The sequence below is a fragment of the Peromyscus maniculatus genome, chromosome 7 (assembly GCF_049852395.1).
Source record: "Peromyscus maniculatus bairdii isolate BWxNUB_F1_BW_parent chromosome 7, HU_Pman_BW_mat_3.1, whole genome shotgun sequence".
Taxonomy (NCBI): Eukaryota; Metazoa; Chordata; class Mammalia; order Rodentia; family Cricetidae; genus Peromyscus; species Peromyscus maniculatus.
Window position 1 is genome coordinate 61,100,475 of NC_134858.1, and position 23,312 is coordinate 61,123,786.

General features: G+C 51.7%; 1 protein-coding gene across 2 annotated transcripts in view; it reads right to left on the minus strand.

The window, feature by feature from the left end:
- The window catches only part of Smad3 (SMAD family member 3), a 120,149-nt gene extending 97,101 nt beyond the window's left edge, over nt 1-23,048 (minus strand). The window contains exon 1 of one of the 2 annotated variants that reach the window (XM_006971435.4): nt 22,337-23,048. In XM_006971435.4, coding sequence (XP_006971497.1) covers nt 22,337-22,542 — 206 coding nt within the window. In that variant the 5' untranslated portion in view covers nt 22,543-23,048. The remainder of the gene's footprint in view (nt 1-22,336) is intronic. The other variant, XM_076576484.1, reaches the window with a different exon arrangement.
- Nucleotides 23,049-23,312: the final 264 nt, after the last annotated feature.

The following is a 23,312-nucleotide window of genomic DNA, read 5'->3' on the forward strand; positions in this document are numbered from 1 at the left end:
ACACACACACACACACACACACACACACACACACACACACACACACACACACAAAACTCCTCTGCTGCCCACCTTTAGAAATATGTACTTTGCTCTATATGTGGCTTTCTTATCTGCCCCCATTACACTCAGCTCACGACCGGGAAACCTGAAATCATCACCCACATAGAATGACACCCTTGGGCAGAACCAGGGATGAACAAGACATTAGCTGCATTTACAGTTGATCGCCAACCAGCTCAAAGAACAAACCCAAGCTTCCCAGCATACAGAGAATGAATCCCAGCTGAGGAAAAACGATTCCTGAAGCCAGGGAAAGTGCTTGAAAACAAAACCTCATGTTAAAGCTGGCTGCCAATGAGGTGCCCCCCAGGGCAGCTTCCAGACACAGAGTATCGTACCAGGAGGCAGAAGTTGGGCCTATGTGTCACTTTCTAGCTCAGGTGCTACTGCTCCATGTCCCTGTCCTCACCCAGGACCCAGGGCTTCCTAATCCCTAGGGCATTCACTGTGTGACTGTGGCACAGGAAGTCCTCATTATTACCGGCTGACAGCCACATACTAAAACCCACAGGACTCTCCTGAGCTCTTCGAGGGCAAGGGCCACCCTCTCCATTTCTCCACCTTGCTGACCTTGACAGACTTCTTAGCCCTCTGAATGAATAACGCCCTAACCTGCCCTAAGTGCCAACACCTGTATCTCAAAGTCTATCTTTTGCAAAGCTCCTGGTCTACCACTCAGTTCTGAGAACCTTAGAGGTTATTACAAAACAGCACATTCTCTTGCCTCCTGCAACTCACGCTACACCAATGGAAGACTCACCTTTGCCCCTTTATCTGGACCAGAGATTCCAACCCAGCCGCCCTCTACCCTGTTCCTGGTTTAATGCCCACCTTGGTGCCCTATCAGATGCCTTAGGCTACTTTAGGAGCAGCCACTCGCCACCAAAGACAGGAACCCTTTAGCCAAAGCACCAGGGAACATCACTCCCACAGCCTTTCACAGCCCCCAGAATCCACCAGGGCACAGCCAAGGATCTGGCACGGAGGGATGCCAGCATTGGCAGAGGCCTCAGTCTCAGGAACCAAGTGTGGGTGTGTGTCACGGCCTGTTTAATCCATTCCTTCTCCACCCCAGCCCCACCCCCCAACTCCTCTGTTTCCTGAGCAGACATAACCAGCTGCAGATGGTTCCACTACTTCAAAGCTCTTGAGAAACCTCCAGCCCCAGAGATGCTGAGAGAACCGGGTTGCCAGCTGATGACCAAATCTGCACCCCCAAACCCAGGATGCCTCTCTTCTGAGTTCGTGTGCTTTATTCTCAGAGCCAACCGCTATCACTTTCCACCCGGAAGACACATGCCCGTCACACCAAACCACAGCTTTCTATCAGCACCTACGGCCGTGGCTCTCAGTCCCGGCTACACGCCGCAGTCACCTGAGGAAATTCAGAGAAAAGTCCTGCCATTCTGACCTCCACCTGCGGCAATGAGGACTAAGTGGCCAGGACGGTGAGTACTGTTTGTCAACTTCATGGGATCTAGACATGAGATCTTCCAGGAGACAGACCACTGGAAGTTTCTAGTGTGGTTAACTGAAGTCAGAGAGCCATGCTAACTGTGGGTGGTACCATCCCAGGGGCTGGGAGCCCAGACTGCTGAATGATAAGAGACAATCAGGTGAACACAAGCATCATTCATCTCTCTCTCTCTCTCTCTCTCTCTCTCTCTCTCTCTCTCTCTCTCTCTCTCTCTCCCTCTCTCTCTCTCTCTCTCTCCTTCCTAGCTATAGATGCAAAGTGACCAGCTGCCTCAGGCTCCCACCGCCAGGCCTTTCAGACCTTCTGGGCCACGGCAGACTGAACCCTCCACCCATGAAGCAGAACAGACCCCGCTTTCCTTGCATTGCTTCTTGCCAAGCATCTCATCTCAGCGACAAGACAGTAATTACTACAGCAGCAGCCAAGGCAAAAAATAAAAATCAAACAAAAACTTCCAGTGGTCCAAACTACCAAGTGTGAGTCACAAGGAACCCAGAGTCTCAACACCACACAATCAATACTTTGAACCCCAAACTTCTTTCCATCCTGTCTTCAACTACGGGCCCCAATTTCTAGGCCCAGGGAGATTATATTGTGATTCTGAAACTCTCCGAATGAATAAGCGTCATTTCTTTGAATGCAAGTACAAGAATTTGACCTTGAAGGCAGAGGAAACCTGAAAGCCCTACGCCTTCAGTTGGGGTAGCCAAGTGACTCAGCCAGGGTCACAAAGCCGCTACACAAGAGTCAGGTCTCTAAGTCTCTGTCCCAAATATCACAAAGGGGCAAAATAGCATAAGGGACCGGTCGGTTGTGTACTGCCTGGATGTCTTTCGAGGTCACCCTCCGGCTGCCTAATCCAAAGGCTCCATCTCCCTCACTGAAAATGCCTGAGGGCAAAGGCACTGCACCCCCTGAAACTGCTGTTACCACCCCGAGTCCTCAGACGTGGCCCTGTGGCTGGCCGAGGTCACCAGGAAAAGCCATTGGCAGATGGGTGGAAGTCAGGTTTGAAAGGGTGCTCTGTGACGCTGCGGCCATACCAAGAGACCGAAGCCAGCGGTGGAGTCCGGCCTCTCAGGGATGAGAGAAAGCTGACTGCTGGTTTCAGATTCTCTAACCGACCTGCGAACTCGGTCCCCTTCCTTCCTGTTTTTTACGCCAGGGCAGCTGCTGCAACAGCTTGAGCCTTGAAGCACAGGAAACCCCGGGCTCGGAGCTCAACACAAATTCCTCTTAGTTTGTGGCCTGGTTTCTCCTAGCCTGGCATGGATGCCCAGGTGAGGCTTCACTTCCCCATGGGTGGTTCTGGGAAGGCAAGGTGTTTATGGATGTGCGGGTTCGTTTTTTATGTCCATTTGACAAAAGCTAGATTCATTCTGGAGGAGGGAACCTCAATTGAGAAAATGTTCCCTCTAGGCTGGTGGGCAAGCTGGTGGTGCATTTTCTTGATTGATGATTGGTGGCGGGGGGAGGGGGGTACAGCAGCTCACTGGTGGTCTCTGGGCCTCTGCATCAGCTCCTACATCCAGGTTCCTGCCTTGAGTTCTGCTCTGATGTGCCTCAGTGACAGACTGTGACAGGGAAGTGTAAGCTGAAATGAACCCTTTCCTCCCCAACTTGCTTTTGGTTATGGTGTTTTATCACAGCAATAGAAACCCTAAGACAATGGCTTTCCAACTCACTCGTATATCTGCCGTTCCCAGGCACCTCCCCCAACACCACTGATGATAGCAGACTGGAAAATAATATAATAAAGAATGGCTATGATACAGTCAAATAAGGCTATTAAGGAATGGGCTGCCTCTGGAAGTGGGGAATTGATGAAAACCTACATTCACTCATCTCCATGTACAGAGAAAGGCAAGGAGCCAGGCAGGACTCAGAGAGGAGCTGTCCAATAACAGGACGGCCATGGACCTCCTCAGAGTCTCTCTTCAAGCTTGTCATTCTGTAACTGAGAAGAGCAGCAGGCAGGATGTCAAGGTGGCCTTCCCAGGGTTACAGAGTCAATGTCCACCAGCAGGAGTGGTCAAGGGACGTCAACATCACCAGAGAAGCATGACACTAGAGTTGCAGGTCCTGTTTTCACTCGGCTTGAAGCAAGATCTCATGGGGCCTCCAACTTGCTCGGTCACTATGGATGACTCTGATCCTCCTGCCTCCACCACCAGTGCTGGACTCACAGGTGTGAGCCATCACCCCCAGATGTCACACAGGCCCTTGGCATTTCCTTGCGTCTCTTCACGATCTTCATGCTTAGTTGGACGTGGGGGCTCCCGTGACAGTGGAGACCCCAGCAGGTGGAGGACAGAGACACAGTACCCACTCGGCTTCAGGTGTTGCACAGATGTTTGGAGAGGGATGCCAAGACAGCAGCCGGAGCTGAGGCCCTGGAGCTCTGGAGAACTGCAGGCCTGGAAGTCATCCCCACCGTGGTCACAAATGAAACCCAGAGAGAGAAGTGTGAGTTAGGATTCTGACTCAGCCCAGCTGGGCAGGATGATGCCAGCAGATGGTTCCATTTTTTTCCCATCACTGAAATTAAAGCAGATAGAAAAAAAAAGGGGGGGCGGGGGGGGGCAAAGGATGACATTCAAAAAGATCTCTGGAGCAAAGCCCTTCTGGGAACAGTGTGATTCCATCTTCTGCTGTAACCACTTCCCACATGAACCCCAGAAGGCAACTGTGTGGCCCACAAGAGACATGCGCCTACAACGATACCTCCTGCTCCTCAACAGGGCAACAGTAAGCATCTGAAGCTGATGGTCCACAGCGTGGTTACATCAAGGGCTGGGGGCCCCGGGCACAGCTCCTCATATGCCAGGGTAAACCTGTGTGTGTGGTAAACCTGCATCAGCCACGTCAGAACCAGGGCTTACGAAACAAAACCTGTCTCACAGTGGGACAACCGAGCTGGGCTTCACCGCCATGTGCACCTGGCCACTGCTCTCGGCAGCTTGAGAATGTTCATAGAATGTAGCTATTAGGGTCCCAGGCCCGTATTCAAGGGATCATCTCCATGTTGGACTCTGCAGTGGGACAACTTGCCTCCTGTCCTCCACCCGAGCAACCCCCATTTATGGGATCAGTGATGGTTAACTTTTAACAACCCAAGGGACTAGAGAAATGGCTCCGTAGAAGAAATATGTGTTGGGTCAGCATGAGGACCCGAGTTCAAATCCCCAACATCCACATGAAGGGCACAGTGGCACACCTATAATCCCAGTGCTGGGAGGTAGAAATGGGGGGATCTTGGAGGGTGGGGTAGGCTCACTGGTCAGTCAATCTAGGGAACAGGTGAAGTCCAGGGCCAGTGAGAGACCCAGGGTCTTAAAAAAATAAGGTAATGAGCAATAGAGGAAGACACCAGCCTCCAGCCTCCACAGGCACACACACAGAGCAGGAGTATAGTACTCACTCACAGCTGCACACATACACACAAGAGGGAGGGGGAGGAAAGGGGAGGGAGGGGGAGGGAGGGGGAGGAAGAAGGGAAGAGGGAGAGAAGGGAGAGAGGGAGAGAGAGCATGCCAAACAGTAACTCAGTCAAGCAAGAAAAAGAGGCAAACTTGAAACATTTTGAATTAGCTTAAATTGCTCCCTGGGGTCCCTCCTTATCACAACTCCTAGATCAACAGGAAAATAAAAGGTGAGGGCTAGGGACAGGGACAGGCTGTGTGCAATGAACTGGACCAAGACAGCCAGCTGACCTAAAGACCATCTCCGCTGTGAAAAGACCGGGGACATTCTGCATCTACAGAGGGCTCCACCAGGATATGGGAGAGGCCAGGAGCGACCGGCCGGGCTCTGCTTTAACCAGTGCATCGTTTACAGTTCTCTGTCTCCAAGGGTATGCTTTCAGGAGATGGTACAGAGCAGATGGAGGCAAGTGGGATACAGCTAGCTTAGAACATGAAACTCAGTGCCGACTCCTAAGCGGGACTCCCTTGGGAATCTTTAGACAACTCCCTCCCCGGGGAAGGAGCCCTGGCTCTGGTACCTGCCCCCACTGCAAATACAAAGGCAGGCTTTATCTCTGCTCAGAGGAGAAAGAGATGCTGAGCAACAGGTGAAGACAGATATCTGAACTGCCTTAGGGGACCTGGCTTTGGGTCACAAAAAAAACATAGCCCTTGGGCACAGTACTCGGAGGCCCTGAGAGTTTCCTCTGGTCTGCCCTTCTGTCTCCCTAAGACCCAACTGAAGCTGTCAATCCGCTCAGGATGCCATCAGCTGCCTTCTAGGTGCTCTGAGTCCCTGAGTGCATCTCTGCCTTGACTGTAAGAATAGGAGATGGGACCAAGCACATGAGTTCTTTCCCGTGCTGGCCACAGGAAGCAGACACACACCATATGAGCCTGGGAGTCTCACTCAAGGAGACTAAGAGTCAACAGATTTTAATTAAGAAGTACCTAGTGGGGGGCTGGAGAGATGGGTCAGGGGTTGAGAGCACTGGCTGTTCTCTCACTGGACTGGAGTTAAGTTCCCAGCACCCACATGGCAGCTCATAACTGTCTGTAACTCCACGAGCTGACACCTTCACACAGACATGCCTGCAAGCAAAACACCAATGCACATAAAATAAAAATAAATTAGTTTAAAAAGAAGTACTTAGTGGGACTGGAGTGGTGGCACACGCCTTTAATTCCAGCGCTCGGGAGGTAGAGGCAGGTGGATCTCTGTGAGTTCAAGTTCAGCCTGGTCTACAAAGCAAGTTCCAGGACCTCCAGGGCAGTTACACAGAGAAACCTGTCTCAAAAAAAAAATAAATAAATAAAGTACCTAGTGCCACACTAAGTACCCTAGTGGGTCCAAGGTGCTTGCTGACAATCCACTCTTTCTGTCCTTGACTGCATGTAATGTGGCAGAGGCTTCATGGCACATCTGGATTCTTTCCAGGATAGAGGCCCCTGGGGCTGAACATGTTTAAGGAAAATCATGTTCTCAACAGCTGTGTCCATCTGTGAACCAACCACAAGAGGATGCGATTGAAGGCCAACGAGCGGGATGGCAAGGTGGGAAGCCAAAGGCAGCTCCACCTGAGGACTGAGCCTCACAGCGGTGTGGAGGAGACCACGAGGCACTGGACTGCAGAAGCTGTTCACCAGGGTCCAGGATAGCTTCAGCCGAGAGCACCCAGATACAGCAGGCCTGGCTGCACTGCCGAGGCGGGGATGGGCCAGAGGGAGCAGGGGCCCTGGACTCACTGAAGGGTCTAGGCACAAGGGCCAAGGGCCTCGGCTTAAGATTCCCGAATCAGTGTAGCCTCCTCATCAAGGGCTCTGTCCCTGTGCTAGTTCCCCAATGAGCCAGGATATACGTAACCACTATACTGTATTCTGTACCTATACTCACTCCACAGACCTGTCTGCAGGTGACCGAGGGGGGAATCCAAACCGTTGACATCGATGAGATGCCGCAGAGCCACTGAGGCAGACAACGGGCACCCCAGAACTCGCTCCAAGCAAGCACTGCTATCTTGCTCTTCTCTCCTCCTATTACTGTCCCCCCCCCCGTCGTCGTCCCCGTCCCCCCCCCCCCCCCCCCCCCCCGTCACCCCGTCCCCTCAGCTGCATTCCGAAGTCAGGGCTTAGAAGTCAGGGCCTTGCCTGTGGCAACAGTTGACGAGTTGAGAGAGCTCGAGGCTCTCCCTAGGCTCCCGGGAGGAAGATGAGCTTTAGACAAACGCTGAGGTGGAAGGGGAGAGGAGGAGGGGGAAGAGAAAGGAGGAGGAAGAGGAGAAGGGAGGAGGGAAGCCGTGCTTTCCTCCTGCATGTCCTCTGCAGTACCCCGCTGGCCACGCGCCTGCTCCGCAAGCCTGGCACGGTGCGTGTATTTAACACAAAGAGAAAGAAAAGGCACGCTTGGTGTCATTTTTAATTCCTTCCTCGGCACCTTCCAAAATTCCGTAGCGGAAGGATGAGCCGCTACACTTCCACCAGTCCCAGCCAAGAAACACTTCTGAGGCTCAGCTAAAACGGAGCCGGGGTGCCCTGTGTTCCCTCCCGTAAGACCACTCCTGCTCCAGGCCACTAAATATCACAAACAGCAAAAAAGCCCTGGGTCTACAAAGGGCCTGGTAAGACACCCCTACTTCTGACCCCTGTATGATCCCCGAACCCCACCGTTTCCTCCACTTGCCTCCATCCATTCAGCATCACCCCAGGAGGTATCCCCCTAACTCAGCCAGCCCCGCCTGGGCACTGACCTCACCCACAGGCTAGGGTCTGGGCCTGCTTTATAATACTGTGTTGCCAACTCACTTCAGAACCTTAGGCCGGTCCCTTTCCCCAGGCTGCACATGACTACTTCACGGAGTCACTCTGGGCAATAGCATGGGAACCGGCTGGTACGATTCTCCACAGTCGCTGGTGCAGAGAAGAGTGACTCAGGATGACCACTCACTCACATCTAACCGCTATCTGGCTGTAATTATTAATGGCATAACCACAGTGTGCTCTCGGAAATACCCAGAAGGGCCCAAAGAGATGGCTCAGCTGTTAAGAGCACTTGCTGCTCTTGCAGAGGACACTGGTTCAGTTCCCAGCACCCACACGGGTGGCCCACAACCACCTGTAACTCCAGTTCCAGGGGATCTGATGCCCTCTTCTGACCTGCAGGCACCAGCCATGTATTTGATAGACAGACACTCATGCAGGCAAAACACCTATACACATACAACAAAAAATTTTAAATCATAAAAAAAAAAAAAGCCAGGCGGCAGTGGCGCATGCCTTTAATCCCAGCACTCAAGAGGCAGAGGCAGGTGGATCTCAGTGAGTTCGAAGCCAGCCTGGTCTACAGAACGCAATCCAGGACAGGCACCAAAACTACATGGAGAAAACCCTGTCTCAATATATATATATATCCAAAGTGGTTTAATGTACCACCTCAATTCTAGAAGGAAGCATAAAACCATTTTCTGCTCATCCCTTTTCTTGAGACATAAACAGATTTCTTAAGGACTCCGGCCTTAATTTTCTGATTTGAGAACAATGCTAATCTCATGGCTTTTCCTATCAGGATGCAAATGATGTTCCTCTTTGGTGGCCATGGGGCAGAGGGCAGACAGCAGCAGAGAGACTACCTGGATCTGCAATGTCCCCACAGACTCCTGTGTCTGGACCCCTGCTCTTTCCCTCAGCTAGGGATGCGGCATGGGGAGGTTGTAGACCTGGCTGGTAGAGTTAGTTCACCGCAGGGTGGGCCTTTGAGGACAACGGCCTGGCCGAGCTTCTGTCCCACACCATGCTTCCTGGTTCGCCAAGGCATCAACAAGCCGAGCTGCAAGCTCCTACCACCACAGACCAAGCTGCTCATGCCACCCTATCTTTTCCTTCACGGTGGACCACACCCTCTAGACAAACCCTGAGTTGAAATGAACCTGTCTTCCCTAATGCAGCTATAAGAAAATGGCAGTCCCAAGGGGGCAAGCCTCCGGCACCCGAACTCCAAATCCTGCCACTGACCCTCTAGGCCTCCAGCCACCCCTCTGTGAACACCACAGCTCACCTATCCAGAGTGCTGCAGCAAACCAACAGAGCAACTGGCCACGCCTCACACTGCCATCCAGCCTGTAGTCTGAACTCTGCCCACACACCACACAACAGAATCACCTCACGGGAAGACTCAGGACGTGCCAGAGGTCTGCACTGCCAAGCCAACCATCTCCTCACAGGAACGAGATGGACAGCTCGGCTGCTCTCTAGGACAAAGGCATAGGTGCCCACAGGCCCTGAGTTTAGATTCCTATTAATGTGCGTGCTGTCTGTCCATGGTTCCCTGAGGTCCCCATCAGAACCTGGGTGTGAACTTGGACACCTGAAACACTGTGCATCATCAAGTGGAGGCGGGTGACACAGCCTGACATGTTATTTCTTGCAAACAGCTCCACAGAGTCCATGAATGTGCCCATGACAGAGTCACTGTCCCTCTCTACTCCCGAGGACAGGGAGGCATGTGTACCTTATATGGACAATCTGAGATTCGAACTCAGGGCACCACACTCTCAAGGGTTGCTCGGGTCTCACCTAGATTTCTAGCAATGTCACACACTCAAAAGAGAAAAGAAAAAAAAAAGTTCAGGGACACAAAAGCTTATCTAAAAAAGACAAAACCTATCAACTCAGATTAGCCACAATAGCAAGGAACTCTCAACAGATAAGGTAAATTATAGGTGCTGTCCGGATAGGGGATGGGATTTCTGGTTTTTCTTAGTGATAAAGGGAAACACTCGTTTACACAAGTATTTTGCTCTCTTGTTTTTTGTTTTCTTAATGTATTTATTTTGTGTGTGTGTGTGTGTGTGTGTGTGTGTGTGTGTGTGTGTGTGTGTGCGTGCGCGCAGGCCCAGATGTAGAGGTCAGAGGACAACCAGTAAATGTTCTCTCCCTCCACCATGTGGGTTCCAGGGATCGAATTCAGGTCATGAGTCTTGGCAGCAAGCATCTCCAGCAGACCCCCCGACCCCCTTCCCTTACTTTTTTTTTTTCTTTAAAAGCCAGGGTCTTACTCTGTAGTTCGGGTTGTCCTGGAGCGTACAATCCCCTGCCTGGGTCTCCTGGGTACCGGCAGTGTGAATGTGCACCACCAAGCCTGACTTACCTGACACGCTCATTAAGAGACAAAACCTGTTTCTGATTCACTGATAACATCCGGAGTCGACTGGAGAGTACAGCTCTGCCGGCTGGCTGCCGTGTGCTCTGGAATCAGAAACCTGGACCAGACAGCCATTAAAATGTGGTACACTGGCCAGAGGCAGTCAGCATAGAGGCTACATACCGGGCCTAGGGAGACCCAGAGGGGTCAGGATCCTGTCTTACAGACTTTGTTTAGGGAGACTGGGCATCCACAGAACCCAGAAACATTCCCCCTCATTTCCCAAGGAATCCATGACATGAGTCATGGCTGATTACCTGAAGAACACTCACTCTGGAGCCTCCTGGCTGAACAAGGCGTCTTTGCTACTGACGGGCAAAACACTATTTCAACCTGCTCCAGACATAGCCTAGAGCTGTCCACATGGCGGTGTGTGGATTATGTCTCTGACCTGGATAACCAGGGCAGCAAACCTGCTGTTACTGGCCTCGAGGCCTGAGAAGGGAAAGAGGCAAGCACTGGCTTTCGACACACACCACTCCTCTGCTTTAAAATCCGGACGCTTCCAGGGCCCAGACACCGCCGAGCTTGGCTGACCCAAGCGCTTGGCACCATCCTTTCCAGCTCCTCTGGCCACTCCCATTTCCTTGCTCTAGCCACCCTGAGCTGCCCTGCCTTTCCCAGACACTAGCCCTCTGGACACTGTCTGGCCTGTACTCCATGTTCCCTCCTACCCCAACAGGCATCCATAAAGGCCCAGCTGAGCGTTACCTCTTCTGTGAGACCTTCCGGTGCTCACAGGACAGCTGCTCTCCCTCTGGGCTCCTAAGTGGCACTCTGTGGCCTTAACCAGACTGTCTCCCTCAAGGGCCCTTTGTAGTTTTACTGGTCCTGATGTCCCTTTTTGCCTCTGGACAGTTCACAGACAGGACTTCATTTCTGTGACCTGTGAGGCCCAACACGAAGTCAGTGCTCCAAAATTAAATGCACAAGCAGGGGCCAGGCTCCCCGTTCCCTCTGCAGCCAGCCAGTGCAGTGGGCAGCATTTCACCCACCTCAGCCTGGGTTCCAGGAAAGAAAATCAATTCCTGAGATTTCTCCACAATCCAGTCCTTGTTACGGCGGGCTGGGCCTACCTAGGGCCACTGTACTGAGCACATGGTGCTATAACAGGCCTGCTGCTAACACAGGTGGGTGGGTAGCAGAGCCTGCCTGCCCTATGGCACGTTCCAAAGAGACAGCACAAAGAACAAACTAGACTAGAATATCCAAGCCACCCAACCTTGGGAAATAACCCACAAGCCCAGGTATGAATTTAGAATTCTCTGATACTTTGATTCACAATGTGGAGACCCAGGAAAGCCAGCCCTGGGTCCCCCCAGAGACATCCTACACTTCAGGGGCCTCATACTCCGTGGTTCTGTTCCATGCCACGTTTCACATTCTAGGCAATTCTTTACCTAGTCCCCTTGTACCTCATCTCCTCTGTCTGTGCCCCTAAGCCCCTGCCGTCTGGGGTCGATCTGCCCTTAGATGATGGACCGGGAAGAGCAGGTGCAGACAAGACACAAGCCTGTCCCTTGGTCCTGCATTTGCTCTGTCCCATGAAGAGGAGCCCGGCCGACATGAGGGCTGAACCTGGTTCCCTAAGCATGAGCTCCTTCTCCACGGCTCCAGATGCAGCCAAAGGCCCCATGGCCCATGGCCAGGCCATTCTGGAGCCGTGAGCTTCTGGTAACAGTCAAGCCAGCTGCTGAGGTGAAATTTCAGGAGGACAGCATTCCAACCCTGCCCCAAGAAAACACCAGCAACAATAAACATCACGCACTTACAGGCAGCTATCAGTGACAGGCGTGTGAGTCACAGGGCTCTGCTTGGGGATCTCACCCATCCCCCACCCAGGAGCACTGATTCATCCAAGTTTGTTTTAACGCTATTATTTTTAGTCAGCCAAACAATGTTTTAAACCACCATAGAGGAGGGGGAGGGGAGGAGAGGGTCCCTGAAGAACATCAGCTACTTTTCTAATAGTCTACACCAAGGCCTAAGCCCACAAGTGGCACAGCGTGGCACTTGGGTACAGGCATCGGAAACAGGTTCCTCCCTTACATGAATTACCGTTCTTCAGATGGTGAGCTCTGAGACCAGGGATCATCAAATTTCCTTCGATAACAAGAAAGAGAACAGGCCTGGCGGCAGTGGTGGTGCACGGCTTTTAATCCCAGCACTTGGGAGGCAGAGGCAGGTGCATCTCTGTGAGTTCAAGGCCAGCCTGGGCTACAGAGTGAGTTCCAGGAAAGGCGCAAAGCTACACAGAGAGACCCTATCTCGAAAAACAAGAAAGAAAGAAAGAATGAAAGAAAGAAAGAAGGAAGGAAGGAAGGAAGGAAGGAAGGAAGGAAGGAAGGAAGGAAGGAAGGAAAAGAGCATTTACTGAGCACTTACTATACTCGGCGAGCCACACCCATGGGCTGGGTACTTTGCCCCATTTTATCTTAGTACATTATTTTATGAGAGGTTGGTGGTGGTCCTGTTCCCATCTGTCACATGGGAAAGCTGAAGCAGGTATGTTCAAGGCTGCTAGGTTCTATGCTGTCCTCTTCTCTGCTAAGTTTTAGCGTCCTGGCTTCCTCTCCTGCTCCACAAGTGGTATGAGACAGACGCACAGGGGATCAGAGAACTGGCCACAACGGCACATGCTTGGAGAGGCGCAGCGCATCTCGAGTCAGAGCCAGGCCAAGAAGAGTTTATACTGGAGAGGCTTTGGAGCACAGAGAGAGATCCAGTGTTCAGCCTCAGCACTCTGTAACTGGGGCGGGGGTGGGGAGTGAGGTTGGGGGAGAAGTAACAGACAGACAGACAGAAAAGGAAAGAAAAGAGAGCTCTTTCTGGATCCATTACTCCACATTTGGGCTCAGCCCAGAGGTGATTTTTTAAGGAAAAAATGCCTTTTGGCATTTTTAAGCTGTGACAGTGTCAAAACAGACCTTTAAAAAACACACACCCAAAAAGCATTACTATTATCAAAAGCTTTAAAACACACACACACACACACACACACACACAAAACAGGGGCCCCTCTGAGCTACAACTGACTTGGCGATGGGCGATTCAAAGCTTGGCAGAGAGAGCAATCAGATGGCTAACTCTGGTTTCCAAGGCAAACCTGTATGCTGCTTTCTAAACAGTACTCACCCCAAACAAACGCCCAGCAGAGCACAGAGAACTTGCCAGATGTGAGCAGGGAAAGCCTTGGGACACAGAAAAAGAACCAACTCAAAAAAAAAAAACCCTCATTTTCCATTTCCTAGATGGGGTTCACATTTGTTCCCTCCCTGCTCCCCATGCTCACGCAATGGGGGGTAGTATCTGTCTTTGTACAGACATTTGAAAATAAACAAAGGGCGCTTCCTGGGTAAACGCTGCCATGAGCAAACATTTCCACAGGTATCTTCTAGAATGCCCACCTCTCATAGTTAACCATTTTTAGGCATCTGTGGTCATTAGTTTAAGTCAACTTCCTGCTCCAAGAATAGCCAAAAATAGCAACAAAGGCAGGCAAACCGCTCACTGCATCTGAAGACCACAATCTCCCGGCTTCACGCTAGTGTGGGGTATTTTTACATGCCTTTGTAGTTCATATTTAGCAATTTAGACCCCAGTGGCAAAGAAGAAGGAAAGGCAAGGGGAAAAATAACCAGAATTAAAGAATGAATTATAGAACTGTTTTTCACTTTTATAAGTTAATTGGCACTGGACCGATACAGTCTTGGAATAATAAAGAAGATTCATGATTCAATTAATGAACTAGTTGTATGCTCCTCCCCCCCCCCAAAAAAAAAAAAAAAAAACTTCTAAAACAGGACTAATGAGACGGCCAGGTGGGTAACTGGTGCATGCCACCAAGCGTGACGGCCTAGTTCAATCCTTCAGGGATCCACACGGTAGAAGAGAACAGACAAGTGGTCCTCTGACCTCTACTTCGGCACCTATGGCACACACAAAATAAAGACAATACAATTTGAAAATATCTTCAGAAACTCGTAGAGTGCTTACACGAAAATCAAATCAGAGTCCTGAGAACCCTCCACTAGAGCTTGCCTACTAGACAATCTGCCAGCTGAGAACACCCGAGACCCAGAGAAAGTAAGTAACCTGCTCCCAGGTAACACAGCAAATGCAGAAACAAGAGAGAGGTCTAGAACCATCCATGCCCTCCATGCCCCTCATGCCCGCTTCCCAAACAACCTGTGACCAGGTGCATTAAGTTTTCTTTGATAGCATTTATGTAGCCTGCGAACCAAACTTTTATCCTGGTCCGGAATTAGCCGAACTTCTTAATTATCAGGCTTCTACTGTGTTCTCAATTTAAACTGAGTCTCTCTGTCAAAACATTGTGTAGCAGTGTGCTACTGTGGCAGGCAGCTGGTTGCAGCGGGGGCCTCAGATCCACCACAGCGGACAGAGGCACTTGTCCTGAAGATATGTTATTTCTCACACTGTTAATTAAGTCAACACAGAATAATGTGTGCGCTCTCTCTCTACACACACACACACACACACACACACACACACACACACACACACACAGAGTCAGCTTTGTTAGGAGTTACTACATTTCAGAGTTTGAGGGGACTGGTTTCTTGGCACCAAGCAAACACTATTTACAAATTAGCTAGAGATAAACACACACAACAGCTGGAGAGATGGCTTAGCGGTTACGAGCACTGGCTGTTCTTCCAAGGGTCCTGAGTTCAATTCCCAGCAACCACATGGTGGCTCACAACCATGTGTAGTAAGATCTGGTGCCCTCTTCTGGCCTGCAGGCAGATGTACAGACAGAGTGCTGTATATACATAATAAATAAAAATATTAAAAAACAAAAAAACAGTGGTGTTAAAGCCGGGCGGTGGTGGCGCACGCCTTTAATCCCAGCACTCGGGAGGCAGAGCCAGGCGGATCTCTGTGAGTTCGAGGCCAGCCTGGGCTACCAAGTGAGCTCCAGGAAAGGCGCAAAGCTACTCAGAGAAACCCTGTCTCGAAAAACCAAAAAAAAAAAAAAAAAAAAAAACACACACAACAGTCTTACAACTCCCAAGAAGCCATGTTTAACCAGCTGGCGGATGGGAAGCTGCAGAGGGCAGGAAAGGAGCTGGCCTTCTTCCTTGTCATGTGCCTGTCCCCAGTGCAGGGAATGAGCACCTGGCAGGTGCACGGAAAGAAAACAGAATAAACTGGACAAGGCCTTCTAGAATCTTCTTTGTTCTAGAAACCACACTCCTGGACTAGGGAGAGACCTCAGGGAGCAAAGGCATTTGTCACCAAGCCTGACAACCCGAGTTGGTAAAAGGAAACAACTGATTCCCACAACTGTCCTCTGATCTACCCATGCATGCATGGCACGTGGGTACCCCACACAAATACATAAATAAAGATCCCCATGGCAACTTACTACTGTTTCTAGGAACTACTGTGGGGAAAAGCTGGACCCCTCCAACATACACCAGCTTCGGGTTCTTCCATACACCCCCACACACATAGCAGGATGCCTCCTCCCATGTCCTACCCCGTGAGCTTACCTTCTAACCAGCTAAACACCACCATCAGACACGGACCAGGGAAAACAAGTGGGGCCATTTTCTTGTTTTGGTGTTTAATCAGCTGTCATAGTTAATCTTGATTGTCAAGTTGATGAGATTTAGAGTCACCACGGAAACAAACCTCTGGGTGTGTCCATAAGGGAATTTCTCAGTTGGGTTCACTGAGGTGAGAGGACCACTGTAACTGTGGGCAGCGGGGGTTCTGGACTAAATAAAAAGGAGAAATGGAGTCGGGCACCAGCAATCAGCCCTCTCTGCTTCCTGACTGTGGATGCCATGTGACCAGCCACTCCGAGCTCCTGCTCCCATGGCCTTCCCACCATGATGAACTGCCCCCTGAAACTGCAAGTCAGAAGAAGTCCTTCCTCCTGTACGCTGCTGCTGTGGAGGAATTTTTGCACAATAACAAAAAAGGTAGCTAATAGATCAGTACAGCAGAGGAGACAAGAGCAGAAGTTAACTAGCTATTCATGACTCTGTTGCTTTCCACCTTAGAATCAGCAAATCTGATTCTAAGAGGGGACTTGTAGATGAAGACCTTGGGGAAATACCATAACAAAATAAAGTTTCATTTCAAACGAGCAAGCCCTGCCCAATCCCATTTACTCCACCAAGGGCCACACTAAGAATAATGGCTCCATAGAGTACCAAAGAGCATTAAAATCTCCTAATAAATTAATGACTAGAAATTAATAGTCATTCAGTCCATTAAATTGTGTTAGTTTTACTTCCATTATAATACAGCAGCAATCACAAATTTACATTATTAAGCCAATATTTATTTTTCAGAAACTCATTTTAATTAGATTCCCGATGTGATAAGCTCAAACCTAATTCTCTCCATTTTCATCAACTTCTTGCATTTCTCATCAAAACTAAATGATGGCTGCATCCATCCACTTTTTTTTTTCTATCATGAAAATGGTCATTTAAATGTTTATGTCCAGGGCCTTCAAGATGGCTCAGCAGGTAAACTCTCTTGCATCTGATGACCTGAGTTCAATGTCTGGAAGCCCTGGTAGAAGGAGAGAACTACCTCCCAGAAGTTGTCCTCTGACCTTCACACATGAACTATGGTGTGCAGGCACCCTCAGTCACACACAAGCAGAAAGCAAACTAAACCTTTTCAGAGGCTGGAAAGATGGCTAGGTGGTTAAAAGAAAAGACAGGAGTTGGGGCTCCCAGCAGCAGGTTGGATGGCTTACAATTGCCTGTAACTCCATCTGGTGGGTGACGCCCCCTTCTGGTCTCCATGGACACTGCACTCACATGCATATATACACATGCACATAAATAAACAAGGCAGTTTTAAAGTGTTTATATCCTTGCAAAGACTTCTTATTAAAAGTTCCAATGTCTTTTCAGAAACTGGGGTTCATGGGATTTTTTTTCCCAAGCACGTCATTTAGGGACATGAAAAGCCAAGTTGTACCCAAAGGAAAGGCTAAGTACCCACAGTCACATGCTGGAGTCCCTGCTCCCACAGAAACCTGAATTTCAGGTTGGCAACACTAAGTTTCCTTTTACTTCAAAGAGAAAACATTTCCTAGTTGAGTCTTGGGCAGCATTCAGCTCACAAGCCCTTCTGTGGAAGTGACAGGTAAGAGACTCACAACACCTGTCTGCTTGGTAAACAGAAGATAAAGGTGTTCATTCAAGACACAGGGCCTCAGGTTCCAACACACACACACACACAGAGAGAGAGAGAGAGAGAGAGAGAGAGAGAGAGAGAGAGAGAGAGAGAGAGAGAGAGAGAGAGAATGTTGTTTCAAGGAAAATGGGTAGAACTAGAGATCACAATGTTAAGCAAAAACCAGACTGAAAGAGATAGACATAGTACACTTTCTCTCACAGGCAGGATCCTAGAGAGACAGACATAGTACACTTTCTCTCACAGGCAGGATCCTAGAGAGACAGACATAGTACACTTTCTCTCACAGGCAGGATCTAGAGTTTTGTTTTTTGTTTTTTGTTTTTTTTTAATATGTAAGAGATGAAAGTAGAAGAGAGACTAGAAGGAGACCAGTGGGGGATGGGAGATCAGGGAGGGGAATTGGAGGCAAATATGAGCAAAATGCAAGATCTGAAAATGTCATAATGAAATCCAGTTTATACAACAAATATGAGCTAATAATAATAAAGAAAAAGACCAAGTTTCCATGGGCTTCCTGCAGTCAGTCCAGACTCCTCAGACCTTCAGTTTCCCAGCACAAATCAACCTCCCCAATACACACACACACACACACACACACACACACACACACACACACACCCCTGCTCCCAACACAGAGCACTATGCAACTCTTGGTCACTCTAAGAGGCCTGTATCTTGAGGCAGGAATGCTGAGCTCCGTAGGTACCTGTGCCCATCTCAAAAGGCCCTTGGAAAGTGATTGAGTAAGTCCACACCAATCAGTGGTAAGGACAGAAGGCAAAACACACATCTCCCCAGCATGTGTGCCAACGCTTCCGATTTTTCATCTCACCCCGATTTCACAGGTGCAGACAAGGAGGGCTGGAAACCTGGTGGTCCCAAACCCATCCAGGTGGCAAAAGGCAGGTTCTGGGCTGGTAGATGGCTCAGCCAGTCAAGGTGCCGGCCACCAAGACTAGTGACCTAAGTTCCAGATCCGGAACTCACATAGTGGAAGGAGAAAACAAACTTGCAAGCCGTCCTCCGATTTCCAAATGTGCAACACACACACACACACACACACACACACACACACACACACACAAATACTAGGGGCTGGAGAGATGGCTCAGCGGTTAAGAGCACGGACTGTTCTCCCAGAGGACCCGGGTTCAACTCCCAGCATCCACATGGTGGCTCACAACTGTCTGTAACTCCAGTTCTAGGGTACTAAAACACCAATGTACATAAAATAAACAAATCATTTAAAAAATACACTAATACAATAAAAACAAGGCAGGCCTGGGACCTGAATTCCAGGGCAGGTGAGGTTTATCTTCCCCTGAGAAAGCAGGTTGGCCGTCACTGTTTAATACTCTACTGCTGTGCCTTCACATTTAAAGCATCTATAGTAAGCATCTTCCCCACCCCACCCCCCACTCTCCAAAAGTATCTCCTCCAATGTATCTCTGCATCATCCTTCCACAGGAGAGCTTCTAACATTGACTCAGAGACCACTGGTCTGGTTAATATCACCCAATACACAAACAGCTAGCCTAGAATGTCTGATCACTAATGGAGAGTAAAACCCTGCCTGTGCCAAGTACGGGTCCAAACATCTAGCCCCTGGGGCCAAGCAGCAAGGCTCAAAGTTCCCTCCAATCTGAGAATACTAAGTGACACTTGGGTCAGCCCTCTAGTCAGCTCCCCAATGTCCTGCAGACCCTATCTTGATGGGCTGCCTTGCAGGCAGCTCGAAGCAGGCTCCCTGCCAACGGTTTACACAGAGGCTGGAGGCCCCAGGTGCTGAGACCTACAGGGCATTATCTACAGCCTTGGTGTTTGTCCCCAGTAGCCTGAGAAAGCTGTGTTACAGGTGAAAGTATTTTTTTCCTCTTTCCACCAGTTGAAGGTAGCCTAGTAACATTCCTGAGGGCCCTGGGAGGAGGTCACACTACAAACGGAATGAACAAAGAGGTTGGAGATGCTTCCTGTCAGACCTTCTTCACTTCTCGAATTTTCTCTGGACTTGGGTGCTCTGTTGCAAGAAAGCCTAAGATCCTTTCTAACCAGCAATACCTTCAGCCTGGTCCAGCGTCAAACAACTACCTGAGCCGTGGACCAAACACACACACACACACACACACACACACACACACACACACACACACACACACGGCAGCTCCCGCGCTGCTGTTGTCTGTAGGAAAGGAGGTTTAGGCATGTTCAGGGCCAGTAGCTTCACTTTCGCTTTTAGGAAGTGGAGAGGAGGACACCTGTGGCTCCTTTCAGACTCTCAAGCAGGTGGGAGTGGGCTGCCATGGAGCTCACTCAGGCTCTGCCCACCCCTGCCAGATCTGAGATGCCCTGCTCTCCCCTCTGGAGAGTAAAATCCAACTCCTACACCTCATCTCTGTGGTGGCAAGCTTGTATCACTCCGGCTCTCTTGATCACTCAAATGGCCTGAAGCTGGGGGAACCAAGCCGGCATGTGGCCGGGCGACAGCTACCAGAGCCAAATGGTGCCACTGCTGCTCAAGATGTGTCCATTACACATCTCAGCCTGAGCGTCCTCAAAGCCAGCCTCCAGATTTGACAGAATGTGCTGAAGCACCCAGTGTCCCGCCTCCTGCCCCACACGAAGCGGGTGACTAAGTCACACACTTTCCTTTGTCTACTTTCCAAAGCCCCAGTTCTCAAAGACAGCAATGTGACAAGCATCACGCAAGCCCGGGGCTTAGCAGACACCGGGAGAGCACTAGCATGAAGCCAGCTAGTCGCCTCCCCAAGACGTGGCCTTTAGTTTTCTGCCCCTGGCCAAAACAGCAGCAGCTGCTGCCAGGGGAGACAGGGTGACCCAGAGGCGTGGGCACAAAATCCAGGGGTGGAAATCCACCTTTGTCTGAATGCACCCAAGCAACTGGGTCTCTCTAGATGAGAAAAGATAAAAGAAAACAATCCCAGGGCTGGGAGGAGAGCCCAGGAGCCGAGGGCTTAACTAACATGTAGGAAGCCCTGGGTGCAACCAAAGAACCAGCAAACCAAAACCCTGCTTCCACACCCCATCTTCCACGAGCGTGCAGGCTGAAGATGCCTAGTCCTAGAAGGCCGGGGTGGTGTGGGGGTGATGAGCCTGAACTCTGCTTCACCTGCCCAGGGCTGGGGAGGGCTGCGGGGGAAGCAAGGTCAGGATCGGTTTAGACCTCGCTACCTTTTCTGTCTTCCAGTTCTGTCATCTTCCAGGACTTCATCGGGCCATATGACAGTGCCTAGTAAATTGTGAAACATTCTGCACAGCTGTTTCATAATTGATATCAACGGCGGGGGGGGGGGGTGTCAAAACATAAAGCATTCGGTCTGCACCCAGGCATGTTAGGAAAAGGCCATTTCTCTGGATCTGACAGAGACCTGAGACTCAACCATTCCACTTTGTCAAAAGGATGAAGAATGAGTAGCCAGAGCTGCAGCCAAAACCCAGGTGCCTCTGACCACCACACCACACCACCTCCCCTAAAGCCAGCTGGCAGAGGCTCACACGCCAAGCATTCTTCCCAGACAACATACTGCCTTCCCTCCCCCTTTACTGATGGGATCCACCCACCCAGGTTTGGGGGCCTGATGGTTGTTGTTGTTTTTAAACTATTTTTTTTAAGCATGCATTCCCACCATATGTGGTGTTTATTTCTAGGGAAGGCTGACCCTGGGTTCCTGTGGACAGATGTTGCTTTGTGCATGACTGTCAGGGCTGGCAGCACATACCCAGCTGCCTTGAGCAGGTGGCCAAGGATGGAGGCCCAGAAGGATGATGACCTCTCTAGCTCAGGCCCTGGGAGGCCTCTCTGCCTGCATTCCTTTGCATCCTGGGACACGGACACACACACACACACACACACACACACACACACACACACACACCGCAACATCCGCACCTGTCCCTCCTCTGGAATCAGTCTTTAAAGGTGTCTTGAGAAGTGGAGACAAAAGGCTCAAGTGCCCTCACCCCAATTCCCAGGCGCGGCTATGCTCTGGGAGGCCCCAGGAGTGAAGTCACTGACCCCTTCCATCAGCCATCTGTGAGCTCCCGCCGGACTCCGCTAGCCCGATGGGAAGGATAAAGGAGGTCAGGACAGATGGCAAAGCGTTTTGGGAAAAGAGGGCTCTACAGGAATGCAGGGGCGGAGGGAGGCCAGCTCTGGGGTGTTTTGTTGTCTGTCTGGAGCTGCCTGCTCGGTTCTAGGCACCGGCAAACTCTCTCGATTAAAATGAAGGTAAACCAGGCAGGGGTGGAGCGGGAAGAGGGAATGGAGGAGTGGGAACAGGGAATGCCCCTACTTTCTGCCACTTGTTTCTCTCGCTTCAAAGTCGGTGCTTTGCTCTGCAACTAAGTGCGTGCGTGCATGCGTGCACAGGGGGCGGGAGGCTGGCACAACCAAATCTAAAAATACTCGATAAAAATGCTAATCCCAAGGCAAAGAAAGAGCGAAGAAGGAATCTGTCAATCAACGGCTCCCGCTCCTCACCCACAGCTGTACCGACTGCATTCCTGTAGACGAGGAAAAGAAGTGGGGGAACAGAGCTGAAGAAAAGAAAGGGACACACGCCACCACCTCCACGAGCGCGGGGCGGGAGGCGGCGGCGGAGGAGGGGCTCGGCCGGCAGAGCCGAACAAAGCGGGGCCTCTACTTGGAACCCAAAGCCCGGAGAGTGGGGGGCCAAGCTCAGCAGCACCCCTGCTGCCCGGAGGCGGCCTGCGATCTTTGAGGTCTGGAAGCCAGAGTGCCACATGGAAGCCTGGGCTCTGAACCTGGGCAAATCCGAAGGTTTTGTTTGGGGTCCCTCCACCCACTGCCTGTCTCCTACACTAGCGCGCGCGCACACACACACGCACACGCCCTCCCTCTCCACCCCGGCCGCCCTAGGAGGCTGGGCCGGCGCGCCCCCCCCCGCCGCTCCGGGCCCCCACCTGGGGATGGTAATGCACTTGGTGTTCACGTTCTGCGTGGTGATGGCCTTCTCCAGCTCGTCCAGCTGCCCCGTCTTCTTGAGCTTCTTCACCAAGCTCTTGACCGCCTTCTCGCACCACTTCTCCTCCTGCCCGTTCTGCTCGCCCTTCTTCCAGCCCAGCAGGCGCTTCACGATCGGGGGGGTGAAGGGCAGGATGGACGACATGGCTGGCACGGAAGGGTCACCGGCGCCCCCGGCGGGACTGGGCGCACTGGGGACGCCGGGGGCGCACAGGGGCAGCTCGGCCCGCGCCGCGCCCGAACTTCGCGTCTAACTCTGGAGAACTTGCCCCGGCGTCCGGGCCGGGGCTGCGGCGCTGCAGCTGCGGGGATCCGGGGCACGGCGGCGCCCGAGCAGCTCCACGAGGACCGACGGACTGACGGGCAGGCCCCGGGCGCGCGGGGCGGAGGCGGCGGCCGCGAGACTCGGAGTGGCAGTAGAAAGTTTGGGTTTCCGCACGGGGTAGCTGTTTGGGTGCCCGCCTCCGGGAAGGAAAGTCCAACCCCCAGCCAAACTTTGCTGGCCTGGGTGGCTCTGGTGAGCAGATCCCTCCGCCTCTGCAGCCCTCCTCCTCCTTCTCCTCCGCCTCCCCTGCGATCGCCGCCTCGCAGGGCCGGCCAGGGCCGTGCAGCCGCGCTCCCCGCTCCTCTCCCGCCCGCTCCCAAGTCTACGTTTCACGCAGCTCCGCGTGCAGCCTCCTTCCCAGCGCTGTCGCCGCCCCCTCGTCGCCGGGGCTCCCCGCTCCTCCCCCGCGCCCTGCTCCGGGGAGGACCCGCGGCCTTCCCCGCCCCGCGCCGCCAAGCGCGCCCACGTGGGCCACCGGGCACGGCGGCCGTCACCTCTGCCAAGTGCCGCGGGACGGGACTCCTGGGGACTCGCCGCCCTCAAGACGCTCAGATGCAGTTGCAGGGACTAGAGAGGGTTAGACTCCGAGG